Below are 19,680 nucleotides of genomic sequence, written 5' to 3' on the forward strand. Positions count from 1 at the left end.
GCTCTACAAGGACAATTGTTTAGCAGTGATGCTTGTGATCCAAAACCAGTTGAGATCAGTGTTTAGATGTTTGATTTTTCTTTTTTTTTCCATGATGGAAAAGTCAGACGGACGAGTGATCCTTTTCTATATTGGTTGTATGTTGAAGTGGGGATTTTGCTCAGCCTAAGAAGGATTTTCAGAGCCTCATTTTACCAAAAGCCCAGTGTGGAAAGGGAAATTACTTTCTAGTAGGACTATCACTCCCAGTGTGGAGTACTTTGGATTGGTGGCTGTCATATTGCCCAGGGTACCAAAGTGTCAGATATGATTTTAAATGAACATTGGCCTATGTTTTTTGGCTCAAATACAAAATAAATAACCTAATTATAAAAGTAACAGGTTTTATATCACAAACCACAAAAAGTTAACTTGAGATTTTGTGTTCTCTCAGAATACTTGAGCGCCACGTTCAAGACCAGATTCCTGGTGCCAAGGTGATCGTTGAATCTATCGGCCCACGTCGCTATGGTGACGGCTACGAGCTAGAGGACTATAGCAAGTCAGACCTCATGGTGTACGCTATTGACCCGCTCACAAACAGAGCCATTTCACCACTGGAGCTCTTCAAGTGAGTGGGTCAGATTTATAGCAAAGAATCCCGTCTGCCATTCCGTCTAATGTCTTAATGTTCCTGTTGTGCTACGTGTTTTCCCTACAAAATCTGTTTACCCTTTCCCTTTGTCAGACACCTAATATGTCTTTCTCAGTCTCCCCTTGGCATCTCCTCTTCTATGTCTTTCTTTCATGACATTGATTATCCTTCAGGTGTACGATATTAGTCAATAAATAAAGACATGGAGTAGAATGGGAGGCGGATGGTGGGAGGTCAGAGCAGGACGAAGCAGGAGTTCTGCAGGGAGTGTTTCAATCAGTACATCCACCCATCATTCCAATACCCAAAAGACTTCCTGGAGCTGGGAGGCATGCCAGCAAAACATTTTATTCTTTTTCTTTGGGATGCAGAGCATGCAGGGTCTGTCTGTCTGTCTGAGGCAGTCAGCTAAAACACCAAAGAGAAACAAGCACCACAAAAAGGTTCCCACAAGAAATTTAATGAAAGCATCAGGTGAAAAGAAAGAAATACTTGGTTTCAGGACAGCCTTCTTGCACTTAGAATCGTCGTGTTTCCCAACCAATGTGTCCAACCTATCAGACGAGGCTCCTTCACAGCTGCCTCTTCTAGAGCATGAGAGCTTCCAATCAATAGGATCCACTTCTCAGTGAACGATTCCTCCATACTGCCAAGTCTGCTTACCTTACGTTTAGCTACCTGACAGCAGTTCCTTCATTTATGTGTTTTAAGCTATAGTTTCAGTTATTAATCTGTCACTCAGAAAAACCTAATCCTATCTTCAAACTATAGGATGACATGTAAGTAGCTAAGCGCCTTCCACTGCCTTTACGGAAGCCCAAGGCACAGAATAACACATGTGCAAATTGATACGTTGATCAATAAGAGGCAATAAAACTGATTAAAATACAATTAAAAGGCATTCACACAACATAAAATAATGTCAGTGAAATTAAGAAAACTGTGAACAACAGTTTAAGATCATGAACCATGTTGCATAAAAGCCAGATGATAAAAACGGGTCTTCAGGCACCTTCAATGACTGACAGCAACGAGGAACTCATGCCAAAGAGTTGCTGATTGCACAATCTACTTTACCTCCTGAGCTGCTTCTGTCCATGAAGTGTCATGGTTGAGAGGTGAACTCAGACCCACATTGACAGTTGAACACAGTGTGAGGAGCTCAATATTGCTCTCATTAAATGTGGATAATTAACAGCCAACCAGGACTTGACATCATTCAAACAAGTCACTAGAATACTGACAGAGCCCCCTGCCCACTGAAAATGGTCAATCGCCTATAAACCTGTGTTTGGAGCGTGGATCAACCAACAATTCCTACTCAGTTGAGCAGAGATCGAGACGAGGAATGCCTTTTTAGCAGTGCAGCCACATATGGAGGAGCACATCCCGGACTACAAAATGTATGGCAAAATCTTAAACTTGGCCCAATAACACACATGGATCCACTGCAGATAATCCAGCACAGGAGTAATGTGCTCCCTCCCCCTAGTCCCTGTCAAAAATCGGGCTACTGAGTTCTGCACTAGCTGCAGCTGTGCCGCAGCTGCCTGATTCAGCCCAGCGTACAATGCAGTAGTAATCAAGCCTTGATAAAACAAATGCATGTAGCACACACTCTAGGTGAGTTCTTAACAGCATGGGCGTAATTTTTGTTAACCCACACATATAAAAAAACAGGATCTCACCACCACGTTGATGTGAATGCAGAATTTGAGTGCTGCATCAAGTCTCACACCCAGGCTAACAACTGTGGTCTGATTTGGAGATAGAAAAAATGGTTATGACCCCATCTGGGGCTTATGGCTGGCGGCATAAGAAAGGGCCAGTAACACGAGATTAAAATGTTTTTAAAGGATGATCAGGGTTATTTACAGAATCGTTAAAAGATATCAGAATGCCCAGAACAAAATGAAATCCTCCCACGGGTTGGGAATACTAACAATGAAACTAACACAACATTTGGGTAAATAGAAAACCAAACAAAATAAATAACTAAAGGTGTCCCACCAAAACAGGGTCGAAATACACACAATTGACAACAAACTAGAGATTTTAAAAGGTATAATGAACTCAAAATGGATGTTGATCCAAAGTCAAGATAATATTCTAAACTATAAACATCCACCACACTCAAGTGTAAAAAGAGGAGCTCTACTCCACACCAAATATCAATAATAGACTCAAAATGGAACAGCAACACAATGCTAACAGTAGCTCTACCAACGATCAGCTGAAGCTACCAACTTTAAGTGTACCGAATGCTTCAGCTGTGCCCTTGACTATTTAAATGGGGCTAAGAATCAAAATAAGGTTGGAGGGATAGGGGTGTGAGATACTGATTATGACCCCCCCCCCCCCCCCCCCCAATTCCCATTTAACCAAACTCACCATCACCATAACAGTGAGCGTCATTGACCAAGCTATGCTAATTTTACAGTAAATTTAAAATATACCAGCTTTAATGGGGATTGGCTTCCTTAGATGCTGTCAGAAAAAGCATGTAGATTAGAGTCATAAGGGGTATTATACATGCAGTGCATGCCTGACAGTGCTGAGGGGTAATTGCATGTTATATAGCTGTGACTTTGTCGTTAGATCACAGAGGGAGAAGGACGGCATTGTTAGTGAGATTTTGCATTACAGCTTGTCCCTGTTCCACCTTGAATGCAGCACTCACCACCATTTCAGCTCCCTAGAGAATAAATTGCCAGTGTCCGGTTAATAACCTTCATTTACTCTTATTTATCCACCTATGGAAAAACAGAAATGACAGTAATTGGACATGGCAGTGTGCTTACTCCTTTGTAATGATGCAGAATGTTGTGGAAAGTGATTTGTTTGGAGCTACTTATATTCACAAATGATATTAAAATGAGAACAGGTGGACAGATTATATTCATGAATGTTTTACTACTATACTTTTGCTAATCCAGACATTTGCATTTAAAATTGTAAATACGTAGAGTTTCTTGTTTTTTTCACACAAAATAATTTCATAGAGCTAGAAATAAATGTCTCTCAGCCAGCGAGATGCTCAGATCTGTAACATTTGTGATTTGTGATGTTTGAGTGGCAGAAACAGCAAAATTAGGAATGCATCTATAACTGAAAATAAGCAGAACAGATAAAGGGAACAAGATGTGCACAGTTAATTTTTTACAGTGCAGGTATCTAATAAATATGAAGTCATAATAATGATAAAACTAATGAGAACCTCGTCAGACATAGAGCTAGTCAACAGGCTAACAAGCAGAAACATGCTAAGAAGCATTCATTATTTGCGTGACTGTGAATTTTGAGCTGACATTTTGCTATCTTCTCTTGTCATTATGCTGTAAATGTCAGGTTTCTTGACGGTAATGTCCTTGAGATCAATAAAGAGTTCCAGCCGTATCTGGGCGAGAGTGGCCGCATCCTCGAGATCCGCTCACCAGACGTGGTGGCCAGTGTGAAGAAGGCTGCCCAGGCTGTGGGCTACACCGAGGGAGCTCTCCTGGCCCTGGCCATCATCATCATCCTCTGCTGCATCCCTGCCATCCTCATTGTCATGGTCACCTACAAACAGTTAGTACACCATTTTCTAATTACTAGCTTCTACAATCGTCATAAAAGTTATTACTCTTTTGTCAGGCATAAATCAAAGGAGGACGAAAAACAGAAGTGTTCATTTACGAGGTTTTATGGTTTTAGCCTTACAACTAGAATGTAAACCAATCTTGCACCAAGTGGCTTGTTGGAGAAAATCCACAAAAACCACTAACTGCATTAATGAAACAATCATTTGTTGCAGATTTGTGGATAAAGAGAAGTGTGTCCTGCTATATTGTGTGTGTGTGTGTGCCTATGGAAATCTCATCGTACATGCTGACTGCACACTCTGCTGGGCTAATCTCCTGCTCATGCTCTGTGAAAGCTGATTAATTGACACTCATTTGTGACAAACATCTACAGCCAATTGCGATTGTCACAGTGCATCTTCACACTACCTAATCAACTCTGCTCTATGCGTGCACACACACACACACACACACACACACACACACACACACACACACGCAATAAAGCACTGCTTTCCCTTTTTCTAGCTTTGTCTCTCCTAATGATGGAGTTTAAAGGGTCTGGTGCTTTAGTGAGAAAAACAGCATTTACATTGTTGAGGTAGAAGGTTGGCAAAATGCTTATTTGTGGCAGATGGGTGGAGTGATTGTCCACAGACTAACAAAATGTGACAGAAAACGGTTGATGGTGACCTAAACCACAAATTGTGGCAGCAGATGGTACTTCCTCTGTTGGTGATGGCACTGCAGTGGCAAAGTTCATTTTTCTCATCTGTGTTTGTCAACATAACTCGTTGTGCAAATTTTAAATCGACTATAATCCTTAAAACGTCAGTTTGTTCACTCGTGTGGAATAATTGAATTCCGTTGCTAATAAGTAATGGCAAAGGAAAGCATATGAACGTAGCTTTCGTTATTATCCGTAGCCCTGCCGCTGCTTCTGATGATTCTGGGCAAAATATGGTAAACATACAAGTAGGGCTGGGCAATATGGCCTAAAACCAATATCACGGTATATTTCACCTGGATAACGATAAATGGACGATAACTACAGGTGTGCGCAGAAACAAGAGATGGGGCTGTCACGTGACTCGAGGTGGTGCAGCTTCTTAAAGGGACTTGAACGTTGTCACATATTCTTTTTTTTTATTGTCGGATTTATTGACATGGGAAAAACGATAGATTAGTGTCAGAAATTTCGATACTGATAAATTTTCAATTTATTGCTTAGCCCTACAAACAAGTAATATAAGAAATGGATAAGTAAATACGATAGATCTGCTGCTGATTATCAAAGAATTAATTTGAAACACTTCCTGATGTTGAATTTACTCCAAAGATTCAGAATGTATGATATTTTCTCATGCTAATTAATATATTTTTACATATAACAGTTTCTAATTTACATTTTTGTCCTATTTTCCTCCCGTATCTCCATTGCTCTGCCTCATCAGGTTCAAAGAGTAAGTACTTTTTTTACTTTTTGTGGGTGTGAAAAGCACACTTTCTCCTGTCTTTTCCATTCATTAGTTATTTAAAGAAGAACTGGGTGTGACTGTAATGAACACAACGTAGAGTTATTATTGCCACCTTTTTGCCAAGAAGCAACACAGTCTACTTGTGGATTACAGAGGGAAGGTTTAATTTGGTGGAACGGCTCTTCTCATGTGGAAAATCCGATCAAATTCAAACGGAAAGTAAACCCAAAGCAAACAAGACACAGTTTCACTTTGTCAGAAACAGTTGATCTCTCACATCATTTATCAGGTGTCTCATGGCTTAACTAAACACACATAAATGTTTTTCCTCCCTAGTGTTATTAAAATAGCTCAAATATTAAAAAGAAACTCATGTCGCTGTTATAAATATGGAGGAGATTTTCTAGTCAGAGGTTGGGATTAGTTGGTCATCACTTCCCTGCTCCTTCATAATATCAAACATTCTTGCACTAAAGCTGCTGGGTTCTTGTGTTAAAAGCCAAATTAAGCAATATCTTTGGTGGTGATGCAGAATAAATGCTTCCTTGGGTGGGTGGGGGGGTGGGGGTTGCTATTTGTGCATTGTGAGTCAACAAGTATTTGACTCTAGAGAAAATTTTTGCAGCCGTTTATGGACAAACACAAAAAATAAGTGGTGTTTCTCATGAGTGGCTGCTTAAATCAACAGGAAAATGGTCCTGAATAATAACTGGAATCTTTACAGAAAAATGAAACAAGTCAAAGTAGCTTAAATGCTCTGTTTGGTAGGTTTGCTTTAGATTTGAAGAACATATAGGAACATTGCATTGACATGGCAAAAGCTTTCTGCTTATTCAGCAGTAAATACAGATCACAGCTGTTTTATTTTAGATTTCCTTTCAAATCAGTTGATTAAATTAAATAACATTTGCATAAGAAACATTTGCTTTATTCAATGTTTTATCCTTTTTTTTCTTTGAGTTGTCTTTTTTTTCTCATTCTTGAGGGTTAAATCAAATGTTAAAAAATGCTGAAAATTGTTTACTTTCCACAGGCGACAGGCTGAGTGTGCCAAAACTGCCAGGATCCAGATGGCTTTACCACCAGGAGGGAAAGCGCCTCCAGCCGCCGCTCCGAGCGCTAACCTCTACGAGGAGCTGGGCGACAGCAGCATGTGAGTTATGTCTGTTTTGCGTCTGTTTTCCCATCTTAAATTCCCAAACTCTTCCAGATATATGCTGCCTCTGTATCTGGCTGTGCAGGTTTCCTCCTCTGAGACTTGGATAAGAAGATTTGCTTCGATTTGTTGTTTTGGTATTTTCTTGCTTTGTGCACCAACGGTTATAGATCAGAAATATTTGTATTTCTCTTCTAAACTACCCAGCTAGCAGCTTTCAATGTTGACTTGAGACATTTTACTGCTGCCTTTAACAAATTAGTTGCTGCCTCATTGAATTTCGGCACTCTTTGTCTCCTTAACTATGTTGCACTTTTAATGTCTGCAAAACACTGGGCGCCACAGCACAGCTGGCGGTTCGACTTTAGCTTATGTATGTGGTTCTAATTTGACTGTGTATGCATTTTATGAGACCCTCTCTCAAGGTAAGAGTGTGTTCATAAATTACTCCAAACCTTCTTTTGATTAATACATACAGCATATTGAGGGCTTCCTTATTTTCCCCATGTGACCAAAGCATTTTGCCGTCAGCACAATTTGATTTATTTTATAATAAAAAGTATTGTCCTGAGTGTGTAATGAAATATTAATGCTTATGGACTAAAAAAAAGTTGTATTGAAAGATCTGCCCTACTAGATTTAGTGATTTTGATTTCAAATATGTTAAAGGGGACATAATAAGACTTTTGTTGTATGATCTATACAAATTATGTTTTTAAGCTCTTAGCATTAAATCCCTCTCACATAAAGCAATTTCAGCAGTTTAATTTTTGATAGTTTCAGAACCTTCCAGAATAAGCCGTTTCAGGGCTCCGTCGCTTTAAGAAAACAAGCTGGAGCTGGCCACGCCCACCTATCCCCTGTTCAGGTCGCTATAAGCTGAGAAGCTCTGATACGCATGACGGGGTTCATAGTAGAGCTGGTCCTCCTCCAGCAGCAGCTCTCTTTTGCATGTGAGCAGGGGTTCTGCGCTAATTTCCCCATTTGTGACATCACAAATGGGGACATTTTGAAACAGCTTTTTGTAGACACATAATTTCTATAATCAGACACTGACAAAAAAAAACGGATGTATAGGCTTTTCCACATTTGGAGTGTTTATAGAGCTAGAAGAAACTCACATGGCAGCACAAAAGGATGCAAAAGGTGAATTTTGCACAATATGTCCCCATGGAAACCACTGTGCTACCAATATTACGATTGCAATTTAGCAATAAGCAAAAAAGAGAGCACTTTCACCAACAGTTTAATTAGTTTCATGTTTGTGTGAAACACACTTCTCAACACTTTTCATGTTTCTAACATCTGTCTGTTTCTGTATTCCCATCATATCTTGTCTCTCTGGGTTTAGACTGCAGTAAGTAATCCTTCCATTCGAGCTCTAAAACTGTAACTGATGTAGTGATAATTAGCCACTCAATAGTAGCACCCTTGTTTCCACTCCTGCTTATAGATTTTACACATGCAGAATATGCACAGTATAGATCTGTTTTGGTGTGTAAGCACGCCTAATGGTGAATATTGATAGTTGTGTGCCGGTACTGTTAACTGACCTTGCAGAAAAATTAGAAGTTTGAATAGGCGGGAAGGTTTTCAAACCTTAAATAAATCGTATGTTTGTGTTGTCGTGAAACAGGAAGTGTCCTTTGATTAGAGGTAGCATACTTCAGAAGATGTCCCTTTAGATATGTCTTCTCACCCATCCCATTAGAAGTCATTTTTTGTTGCTTTTCCCATATTTTCACCTCCTCCTATCTCTTTGTATTGTGACTGTTTTTTTAACAAATTCATTATAACTGGTCTCACAGATATTATTTTAGAACTAGTTTGTGTATATAAGCAGCTTGATTATCTAATCATTTTTATTTCATTGTGCACAAGAATGGATTCAAATTAAGAATTTTTTTTTTTATTTTCCTCATTACACGTAAAATGCATCTGTTTGTGCAATCAGTGGTGTTATTTAAAGTACGTGTTAATTAAACCACATTTCAGCCACTTTAAAATGAATCATTTGTTATAAAATGTCTGTCACAATACAAAGTTGACTCATTATAGTACTGTTGCTGCTTTCTTTGCTATTCTTTGTTGCCTTTTTATTTCTAATTCATTCATTTTCACTTGTTTGAAGTCTGTCTTCTTCTTTACCACCACCTTTTGCTGGGACAGGGCTAAAAAGTCTGTCGCTGAAGAAGCCGATCACCAGAGGATTCTTAGCACCTTTGCCCGTCGCTCCCTTGCAGCCCGCTGCAACGGAGCGTTGCTTGTCAGTTTACCCAAGTCCGAAAGCAACGTGACCCTCCTTTCTGATGGCAACCCACACACCACTCACAACCCTGTGTATGATGATAGCAGCTCCCTTGGCAGTCCTTTTGTTTTTGAGCAGGGAGAGAGAACATGCATGAAGCAGTTCTCCTTTTCTCCCTCCCACTCAGCGGGGTCAGGGTGTGCCTGGTCAATGCCTGCTCGTATTCATAAAGGGCAGAACGACGACGAGGAGCCAAGAAGACATGGTCTTATGGACCAAGCCGACTGGGAGTTGCAAATACTCCAAGACGCCATTGGAAACAAGAAAAGCCTGAAGAGTTTGGGTACATCTTACCTGAGTGACAACACAGAGACTAAGCTGTCGGTTCGCGAGCAGGCAAGGCAGTTTGAGCAGCAGGCCTTTCAAGAACAAACCCTGAAGCAAAACAGAGGCTCTCTTGGCTCTCTTTCCTCCGTCCTTATCAGGGATATGGACAGCAATGACACACTGGAGCTGTCCTCAGAAACCCTGCTTTCTATCATGGATTACCCCCACAGCCCCGTGTCTGTGGGCAGAGACGTCCTCCCCAACTTTATCATCACACAAGCAGACGAGTCACGACCCCAGTCTGGCCAGAGACCGACCCCGCCCATTCTGAGGAAGTTCAGCTCAAGCATCTCCAACTACAGGACAGCGCAGCCTTGTCAGATCACTGTGGAAATGATACCAGACCCACCAGAAAGTCCTGCTCCACCTCCTCCCCCTCCTCCTTTTCCTCCTCCTTTGCATTCACTCCCACCACCTCCACCCACGTCTTCTCCACCATTTCCTCCCTCTAGTACCCCTTCACCTCCTCCTATTCACAAACCTCAACACGCCCCTCGCTCCTCTCCTCCTACTACTGTAAAATTATTTGCTCCCCCACCTCCTCCACCACCACTTCCTCCTCCCTCACCTGTTAATGATCAGCCACGCACTCTCATCCAATTTGTTCCCACCACTTTACCACCTTTGTCATCTCTTCGCCCCATCTCGGAAAGAAAACAGCCTCTGCCTCTTGCCCCGTCAGAGGCAGACGTTGGGAAGAGGAAGGAGCTCAAAGGGATCCTAAAAAACATCCAGAATCTCGCTGACATTGAAAGGTCTGTTGCCAACCTCTACAGCCAAGTGGACAAAAACTGCAAGGTGCCCAAGTTTAATAGAAATCCACAAGTGACTGAGGAATCAGATGGTGCTAACGAACTGCGATGCTCTGATCCAGGTGATGAGCCGAGCTCGCCAAAAGCGACACACTCCAGCTCCGAAGATCAACCTGATTCTTTGAGCTGTGCTGAAAATGAAACAGAAGAGTTTCACGAGCGCAGCCAACTGAACACAAACAGCCCAAGCCCTTCAGAACTCAGTGATCTCATTTCTACTCAGTCTACAGTTTTGTAACTTTGTTTTGTTTTCATGTACTCCCTCTTTCCATTTTTACATCATGTTGTCTTTTTTCTGCTAATTATTCTTTTTATGTTCCTTTGATCATCTCAAAAATCTGACTGAGCTGATTTGTTTCACAGTTAAGTGTTTTTTATACTTTGGCTTGATCTTTGTTTAACAAATATTAGATTCCTGTAAAGGAATGTGCTCAGGTTCCCCCAGTGACCACAGAATGTTTATAGGTTTGCATTAGAACAAGAAAAAGCGCTTTTATGCACAAGTAAGTATTGAATAAACAATAAAACACAAGAATAATATTTGTATACATTGCGTTTTAGCTCTGTTGCTATGGCTAAAGGTGTGCATTCATGAATGAGAGGCGTGCTTTCAGCCGTCATCACAGAAGTAGGGAGAGGGGCTTAAGGTGCAATACATTTTTCCACCTCTAGATGTGCCCTCTAAGAAAAAAACTCAACTTAATAACTTTAGTTCAAATTTTATTTGCTGAATTATGTTCTATTCTTTGACTATTTGAACAGAATAATTTCCTAAAAAGCTATTTAAATTAAAAAATGCATTCAATCCATATTACACACTTCTAAAAGTTTGGTCTTAGAACCATATGTGTGTTTAACTTTGGGAATTTTAATTTGACTCAATTAACTTAATTAATTAATAATAACTTCTGCAGGTTAAATAAAGTTCTAAATTGCAACAACTTGCAGATGAACTGTCTTTAAGACCATTTTTTTCTGTGTAGCGCTGGATTGTTTGAGATTTAAACTTAATCAGGATGAATACGTAGGCATCTCTAAAGGCAGGTTAACTGTGAGTGGCTGATGTTTCATGAGGAATGCCAGCTTGCTCATTGAAAAGCTGTTCAGTGGGGTTAGGGTTAGGGTTAGAACAATCATTAACCAAAGCTGCAAGATTTGTGGAGGGCACTTTTTCCTTGGTTCACCCTTTTGACCTGATTGTGTTTTTCTTTCCTCATTTGGTTTTTGATCCATGTCTTACTTTTTTATTTCTTTGATTTGATTCAAGATAGTTCCATTTCTCTCTCTCTCTCTCTCCCTCTCTCTCTCTCTCTCTCTCTCTCTCTCTCTCTCTCTCTCTCTCTCTCTCTCTCACTCACTCCCTCCTCTTTTTCTAAACCTATCCTGTTTTGTTTAACCCTTCATGCCTAAAGGCAAATGGACTTAGTATACATCACATCCAGACCAATGGAATGTTTGATTCATCACATTGCCCCTGATGGGCAGATCAAAGGCCGGCTAACTCTGTATTCCATGTTCACTACATGGGGTAATCTCTTTTGTAAAGAGTCTAGCAGCTCACATGCTGCTTCTGTCAACCTAAAGTGCAGTGAGCCATTAAGGATGGTGTTCTTTAATATTCAAATGTTATAATTGGTTTCATCAAACACTTTTGAATCCTAATTAATATATATAAGAAAGGTTCCGTGCTTTAAAAAAATATTTAAATTAACGTTTCTTGGTGAATTTTCAATATAAGGGGGAGAATAAAAGTCAAGTCGATGTAATTGTAATGTTAAAACTAAGTTCTGTGTGACAATTAAAAATATAGAAGCAGAATACCTAAAAACATTATTGACTAAATGTATGCTTTTATACATTTAATGTTCAACATTGTTAAAAGATTGTTGTTTAGATGCAGAATTGTTGTCATGCATCCACATTTGCACTATTGAACCTCTCTGAATTTTTTTGGCACATACATGTGGACAACTGAGGACAGTGTCCAGTTATAACCTGTGAAAATGTCTCTAGGTGAGAAGACAAAGAGAGTACTGTGAAAAAGAATTTTTCTTCTTTTTTCCTTTTGTGTCATAGTTTCACATCAGGAAACAAATTTTAATATCAGAAAAGATAATCCGAGTTAAAAAAGAAAAAGATAAGTATATGCTTGTTTGGACTAAGTAAGGGAGCAGAGCTATCCATCTAAGTCAGAGTTAAATAAAGGCAGATCTGATTACAGTTGGAGATAGAGAAACAATAAACCAGTATTGTATGTTCCAACAAGAAAAAGCAAAAAACAAAATGGCATCATAGGAGACAAACCCCCTGCTGTATAAAAGGCAAAACCCCATCTCACTTTAGCCGAAAAACACGTTTTGATTTTCCCCAAAACAAACAGGTGTTGGTTCAGTTACATTTGACACATCACTCCGTAACCACATTTCAAATCAAACATGGTGGTGGTAATGTGATGGTCTGGGGCTGCTTCTCTGGTTCCTGGGCAACTTGGTTTCATCGATGACGCCACAAAATCTGCTCTTGTTCAGAAAATCCCGAGGAACGTCAGGTAACCAGTTTGTCACCTCCTACCCCAGCTTTCCACTCAATGCATAAGCTGTGCTAACGTAGAAGTTGCATTCTACCCACAAGCTGTCATCACAAGCGTTTCAGATGCAAACCCGTTTATACAATAACAAGCTTGAAAACTTTGGCATGTATCCAAAATGGTCCACAGTTTTTTTCTATTATTTTTATCTTGGTTTTGGAGGTTTCACAGGAAATGGCATACTTTTATTTTCTAGTTAAGCACATGCAAACTTTTATTTTGAAAGTCTCTGGATGTTTTACAGAGCTTTTGTATTGGAATTCGTGTCAGGTCTGATCCAAGCTTGATGCAATCTGGTAGTGTAGCGTGTTAAAAATAGACGCAAAGCATACACACAAAGCAATGCATCACTACACCTCTGAGACGTGTCCAAAACACAGTGCTTCACAGCCAGTGGACACGCACCTATTGACTATAACAGTGGCTCCATCTTTTTGGTTCTTCACAGAGATAAAGCTTGTTTTTACCTTTTTTCTGACATGTTTCAGCTCTCACTGGCGCCTTCTTCAGAATTGTCACCGATGTTGGTGGCATCACTTCCTTCTCTGTTTATCTGCGGGCAACAGAATACAATATCGCCCTCTACTGCCCGCGCCTTCCCCATTGATAGCCATGTCCCATCATGAGTGGTCCAGTGTGAACAGATAAACAGAGAAGGAAGTGACACCACCAACATTGCTGAAAGCTCTGACGAAAGTGCCAGTGAGAGATGAAACATATTAGAAAAAAGGTAAAAACAAACTTTATTTATTCTGTGTATTGGTGAAGAACCTAAAAATTGAATCGGATAAAGAACACACAATTAACATAACAAAGGTATAACAGTGGCTAATTGCTGCGTATTACGCCTTTTAGACGTTACGCAAAGCCTACGTGTCTGGTAGAAATGGCGCTTACACATTAGCATCGGCATGGTCGGTCGGGTTGGATGGCGTGAGTTTGGTCTCGATTGGGTGGTGTAGTGTTCACATATAAATCCAAGGGACTTCTCAGGAATGCGGAAATCCCAGAGCCTGTGGGCGGAGCTTAATACGCGCAGGAAAGTCCGCAGTGTCCTCCATCATAAGGTAAACAAAGGCGGGCATGAGCTGTGTTGCTTGTTGAGACTCTGAACCACATTATTTTATTAATTTGCTGTGTGTGTCCTCATAATCATGTGCCACACACACACACACACAGATTTCTCCCCTGAGCAGCTGTCTGCTCACTGGAGCCAAAGCTCCGATGCGGAGAACAGGCACGCGCGCACACACACACACACACACACACACACACACACACACACACACACACACACCAAGCTATTCTCTTCTCCCGTTCCCACACAGAATGGCAGCTCCGTGCTACAGACAGAAGTTTACTCAACAGCATCCAGCATGAAAATGAATCGTGCGTGGGGGAATTCCCCCCTGGCTCATTCTTCTCGCAGATCGGAGGCGGTTGGCGAAATTTCAACCGGCCAATTAGTCCGTAGAGTCGCCTCAGTCCCAGTCTGACCACTGGGGAGAAGATCTGAATAAAAGAGTCGCCTCGGAACTAAAAACACAAATCTGACCTGTGTGTGTAACCAAATAATGAACCGACGCTAATGTGTAAGCGTCATTAGGTTATGTATAGGTTCCAGGAGCACTACTCAGAGTAACTCGGACCGGTGCAGCTCGGCCCGACCACAGTTTCCACTGGCATGGTTCGGTATCTTCCCTTTACTTTCTCCCCTATTTTTAGTCCCTGTTCCGTTGAGGTACCTGGCAAGGCTGAGTCGGGCCGGCATCGTGATTCTTGCTGCTGATTGGATAAAGGGCAGCGTCACTGGTTGCACCAGAGTTTTCTGCCTTCTGTTTCTCTGCCTGCAACCATTTCCTGTTCAGAGTCCCACAGTAAGCCATAAAACTGAGCAGAATGTCCAGAAACACCACCATTTTTGTGCCGAGTTTACAGATTTTAAGTCATGAGTAAACCCCCCCCCCCCCCCCCCCCCCCGCACCTATGAGGGGCACACCCACTTTCTGTCACGGAGCTGGAATGGGAACAAAAGTACACTCAGATGGGCTGACTCAAACTGCGCTGTACAGAGCTTTTTCAGGCTGAGTAGTGCTCCTGGAAAACTAGCTTATGTGATGCATACCAGCAATTCCACAAATACTTGATTGCAGTTGAGCTACGAAATGTGGTACAACCAGTTAATATGTTTAGGGAGCAAATCCTCTTTTTATATGGGGCCAGGCATTTTGTAAAAGTTTTCCCAATATTAGGCACATTTTCTTTTTGCTCCGATTATCTTTGATATTAACACTTGCTTACTCGTCTGAAACATTTAAGTGTGACAAGCAAAACCACAAGCGAAGGATTATGTTAGAGGGCGAATGCTATTTTACTACACTGTTAAAACACAAAATCAATGCAAGGAAGTGTGAAATAAAAGAATGAGGTACAGTTAGCTTCATAAAACACTGCACAGCTACAAAAAGCTGGTTGTCAGAACCACTATCCCCCTGCTGCTAGTGATACTAAACATAAATCTTGATTTGATTTTTAAAGCCATCCCTCTCATTTTCTTTTTATGATACAGTACAATGTACTTTATACTTCATTTCTTCACAGTTTTACTACCCAGTTTTCAAGGAGGCCACATGTGTGCGAACCTTTTTGTGGCAACTGTCCACTGAGCCATTGTTCTTGCCGTTGTATGAAACAGCAGTGGCCAGCAGGCAAGCCAACAAGCCATCAATCAGATCCCATTCCCATCATCAGCTCTGCCCGGGAGGTGTGGCACATGGCTCTGCCCTGTCCCTGCACATAGCGGCAGCTTACAGCTCTCCAGAGGAATCTCACATCATTGCCCCACCGTATATCTAAGTGTATGAAAGTCATCATTATTTATGGGCCTAGACGGGATACATTTGTGCACTTTTGATCCTGAAGGTTTCAGCCGAGTTTCTCTTTAACTTACGATCTCTTATTGACCACTGCAGGCGCTGCAGATGTTTTCTTATCCCCAAGAGGGACTCTGAGTTATTGCTCTTAACTGTGGATATAATGGAATTTACACAATTTATTCACTTCAAATTGAAGGGATACGTTGCAGTTTTTTTCCTATTTTAAATCATTTTCTTGAGCCAGTATGTGCTAACATGACCCTTTACAGGGTTAATGATAGGACACCCAGCCCCTATCACCCCCTTTGGCCAGAATATTCCACTTGCAGCTTCAGACTGGTGGGCCGCTCTTTTGGGATTTAGAAGAATTTGAGCTGACATACCTGGTGCTGCAGTCTGGTTCCAGCATATTTCCTGCATGTTTTAGATCATGAACACAACTGGTTTGTTTAATTTAGTGATTAATCACTCCTGTGGACACTTACGCCTACTGCACACTGGAAGCAAAAGCGGCGGCGGAACGGTTTTCTTGCGACAATCACTGCACTGAAGTGCATTCCGGGAGAGTCTCAGCGGCGAAGCGTCTTTCCTGCCCAGCTCCTCGCTCGCCTCGCAAGATCACAAAATCCCTCGAGACTTCCGCCAACATCCTCGCGAGATCACTCGATCCCTCCAGACTTCAAATATTAGTTTGTTTTTGCAATCCGCCACCAAAAAGAAAGAAATCACATTTTATATCACTGTTTGATGTCATATATGTTGTTCCTCTCCACTGCCAGGATTAAAGCCATGAAAAACACACTGCTGCACTTCTGGAACAATGCTGTGAGCAAATAAGCCGTTAGGTCACATGTAAGCTTCATACAGTGGTGTAAAAAACTATTTGCCCCCTTTCTGATTTCTTATTCTTTTGCATGTTTGTCACACAAAATGTTTCTGATCATCAAACACATTTAACCATTAGTCAAAGATAACACAAGTAAACACAAAATGCAGTTTTGAAATGATGGTTTTTATTATTTAGGGAGAGAACAAAATCCAAACCTACATTTCCCTGTGTAAAAAATTGGCCCCCTTGTTAAAAAATAACCCAACTGTGGTGTTTCACACCTGAGTTCAATTTCGGTAGCCACCACCAAGTCTGATTACTGCCACACCTGTTTCAATCAAGAAATCACTTAAATAAGAGCTGCCTGACACAGAGAAGTAGACCAAAAGCACCTCAAAAGCTAGACATCATGCCAAGATCCAAAGAAATTCAAGAACAAATGAGAACAAAAGTAATTGAGATCTATCAGCCTGGTAAAGGTTATAAAGCCATTTCTAAAGCTTTGGGACTCCAGCGAACCACAGTGAGAGCCATTATCCACAAATGGCAACAACATGGAACAGTGGTGAATCTTCCCAGGAGTGGGCGGCCGACCAAAATTACCCCAAGAGTGCAGAGACAACTCATCCGAGAGGTCACAAAAGACCCCAGGACAACTTCTAAAGAACTGCAGGCCTCACGTGCCTCAATTAAGGTCAAAGTTCACGACTCCACCATAAGAAAGAGACTGGGCAAAAATGGCCTGCATGGCAGATTTCCAAGACGTAAATCACTGTTAAGCAAAAAGAACATTAGGGCTCGTCTCAATTTTGCTGAGAAACATCTCAATGATTGCCAAGACTTTTGGGAAAATACCTCGTGGACTGATGTGACAAAAGTCGAACTTTTTGGAAGACAAATGTCCCGTTACATCTGGCGCAGAAGTAACACAGCATTTCAGACAAAGAACATCATACCAACAGTAAAATATGGTGGTGGTAGTGTGATGGTCTGGGGTTGTTTTGCTGCTTCAGGAACTGGAAGGCTTGCTGTGATAAATGGAACCATGAATTCTGCTGTCTACCAAAACATCCTGAAGGAGAATGTCGGCCATCTGTTCGTCAACTAAAGCTGAAGAGATCTTGGGTGCTGCAGCAGGCCAATGACCCAAAACACACCAGCAAATCCACCTCTGAATGGCTGAAGAACAACAAAATGAAGACTTTGGAGTGGCCTAGTCAAAGTCCTGACCTGAATCCTATTGAGATGCTATGGCATGACCTTAAAAGGTGGTTCATGCTAGAAAACCCTAAAATAAAGCTGAATTACGACAATTCTGCAAAGACAAGTTGGCCAAAATTCCTCCAGAGTGCTGTAAAAGACTCGCAGCAAGTTATCACAAACGTTTGATTGCAGTTATTGCTGCTAAGGGAGGCCCAACCAGTTATTAGGTTCAGGGGGCAATTACTTTTTCACACAGGGCAATGTAGATTTGGATTTTGTTCTCTCCCTAAATAATTAAAAACCATCATTTCAAAACTGCATTTTGTGTTTACTTGTGTTATCTTTGACTAATGGTTAAATGTGTTTGATGATCAGAAACATTATGTGTGACAAACATGCAAAAGAATAAGAAATCAGGAAGGGGGCAAATAGTTTTTCACACCACTGTATAGCTGCGATACTTTTATTTTGAAAATTACCTGTGATTTTACACTGAAACCGTGTGTGTGATATCCTGTCTAGCCCTACATTAGTGGTGAATGACGCATCCCAGAAGCAGCTCACAAAAAAAATTTGAACCCGATCCTATCTTTAGCGGCGGGGCGTGCCGCTTCTGAAAATTGCTGCGTCGTGGCTGGTTTGTTACACTCCCGACTATAATGGATTCCATTGGAAGCGGTGCCGTTTCGCTGCCATTCCACGCCGCTTTTGCTTCCAGTGTGCAGAAGGGGTGAGGAAGGCTGGGAGACATGTCAGCTGTTTGATTAAGGTGTGAAAAAGACAAACGCACAGCAAGGAGTTTTGCTTTCAGTTCTACAAACGGACACTAGGGGTGCTAAAAGCAAGCCAAAACTGTCTAGTTCCCCTTTAACATAAACAAACTAAACACCAATCTCCTTAATGGAAGATTTTAGTCAGACTTTTTCCCCTCAAACTTATTGTATCTTCCAGTTATATTCTCCCCATTCAGCTGTGTAAACCTTTTTCCCACTTTTCAATCTTTTCTGCTACTTTGATGTTTGCATTTATTACATCTTTCTTTGTTTGTTTGGATGAGTTAACAAGGTGAGCAAGAAAATGTCTATACCAGCAGGATAGCCGTGCAGCTTTAGGCAACCTTTTGAAAACTGAACAATATCTGCAACTCTAATATAACACATGAAAATGCACAGTAAGTAAAGCTGTAGTTTCCTCACTGGTCAGCAGAATAGTCCTGTAGACATACTATTTTTATTCTTTTATGAAAGTTGCTGTCAATCTTTATTCACTGTTTGTCTTATTTCCTTCTTTCTATGATTCTCAGGAGGCGAGGCTACGGCAGGCAGGTAAGCAGTTTGGTCTTTTGATGCTTTTATTTTCATTTTTAGTCCAGAGATATCTTTCTTACTGATGGAAACAAAGTAGTTAATAGCTTATCTTCAGTTCACGTGATGGGAAACATTTGATTTGTCAATCTGGTTAGATAATTAGTTTAATCTCAGAACGCTGACCTGGGTAGATTAGACGCAAACAGCAGTGGTATTCACATCTTTCCTGGTTAAAACTGGTCTTCGATCACAATCAAAAGCATGCAGAGACCACCCCCGTACCCCTTTAATACCGCCATTGTGTAATCTTTTGTAAAAAGGACACAATTGCACCACATTACCACCACGGTCTGACCACTTATACACGACCTAAGGCTCGCTGATGCCAGCTCGGCGCTGTGGCACATTGGTAGCATTGTTTTCTGAAAGAGGCTACTGAAATGACTGAAAGTTAAAAGTAACTGTAATAAAGTTCAACTTTGTACCGATCGACCCTCCCCTGCGGGTCAAAGAACCGGAGATATGGGTCCGCCCGGACCACTACTGATGACAGAGTAGACCCAATGGATGTAAAATCTTATCTGATTTCTTCATTTTCTTTTT

General features: G+C 41.1%; 1 protein-coding gene across 5 annotated transcripts in view; it reads left to right on the forward strand.

Moving 5' to 3' along the window:
- Positions 1–19,680, forward strand: part of LOC107376025 (protocadherin-15) — a 383,296-nt gene that overhangs the window by 357,187 nt on the left and 6,429 nt on the right. For 2 of the 5 annotated variants that reach the window (XM_070542554.1, XM_070542555.1), the window contains exons 29-30: positions 434–610; positions 3,983–5,224. In XM_070542554.1, coding sequence (XP_070398655.1) covers positions 434–610; positions 3,983–4,346 — 541 coding nt within the window. In that variant the 3' untranslated portion in view covers positions 4,347–5,224. Of the gene's footprint in view, positions 1–433; positions 611–3,982; positions 5,226–5,648; positions 5,658–6,705; positions 6,826–19,073; positions 19,096–19,680 lie in introns of those variants that run through there. The other 3 variants (XM_070542553.1, XM_070542552.1, XM_070542556.1) reach the window with 2 other exon arrangements.

This window comes from Nothobranchius furzeri, chromosome 12, assembly GCF_043380555.1.
Source record: "Nothobranchius furzeri strain GRZ-AD chromosome 12, NfurGRZ-RIMD1, whole genome shotgun sequence".
Lineage (NCBI taxonomy): Eukaryota > Metazoa > Chordata > Actinopteri > Cyprinodontiformes > Nothobranchiidae > Nothobranchius > Nothobranchius furzeri.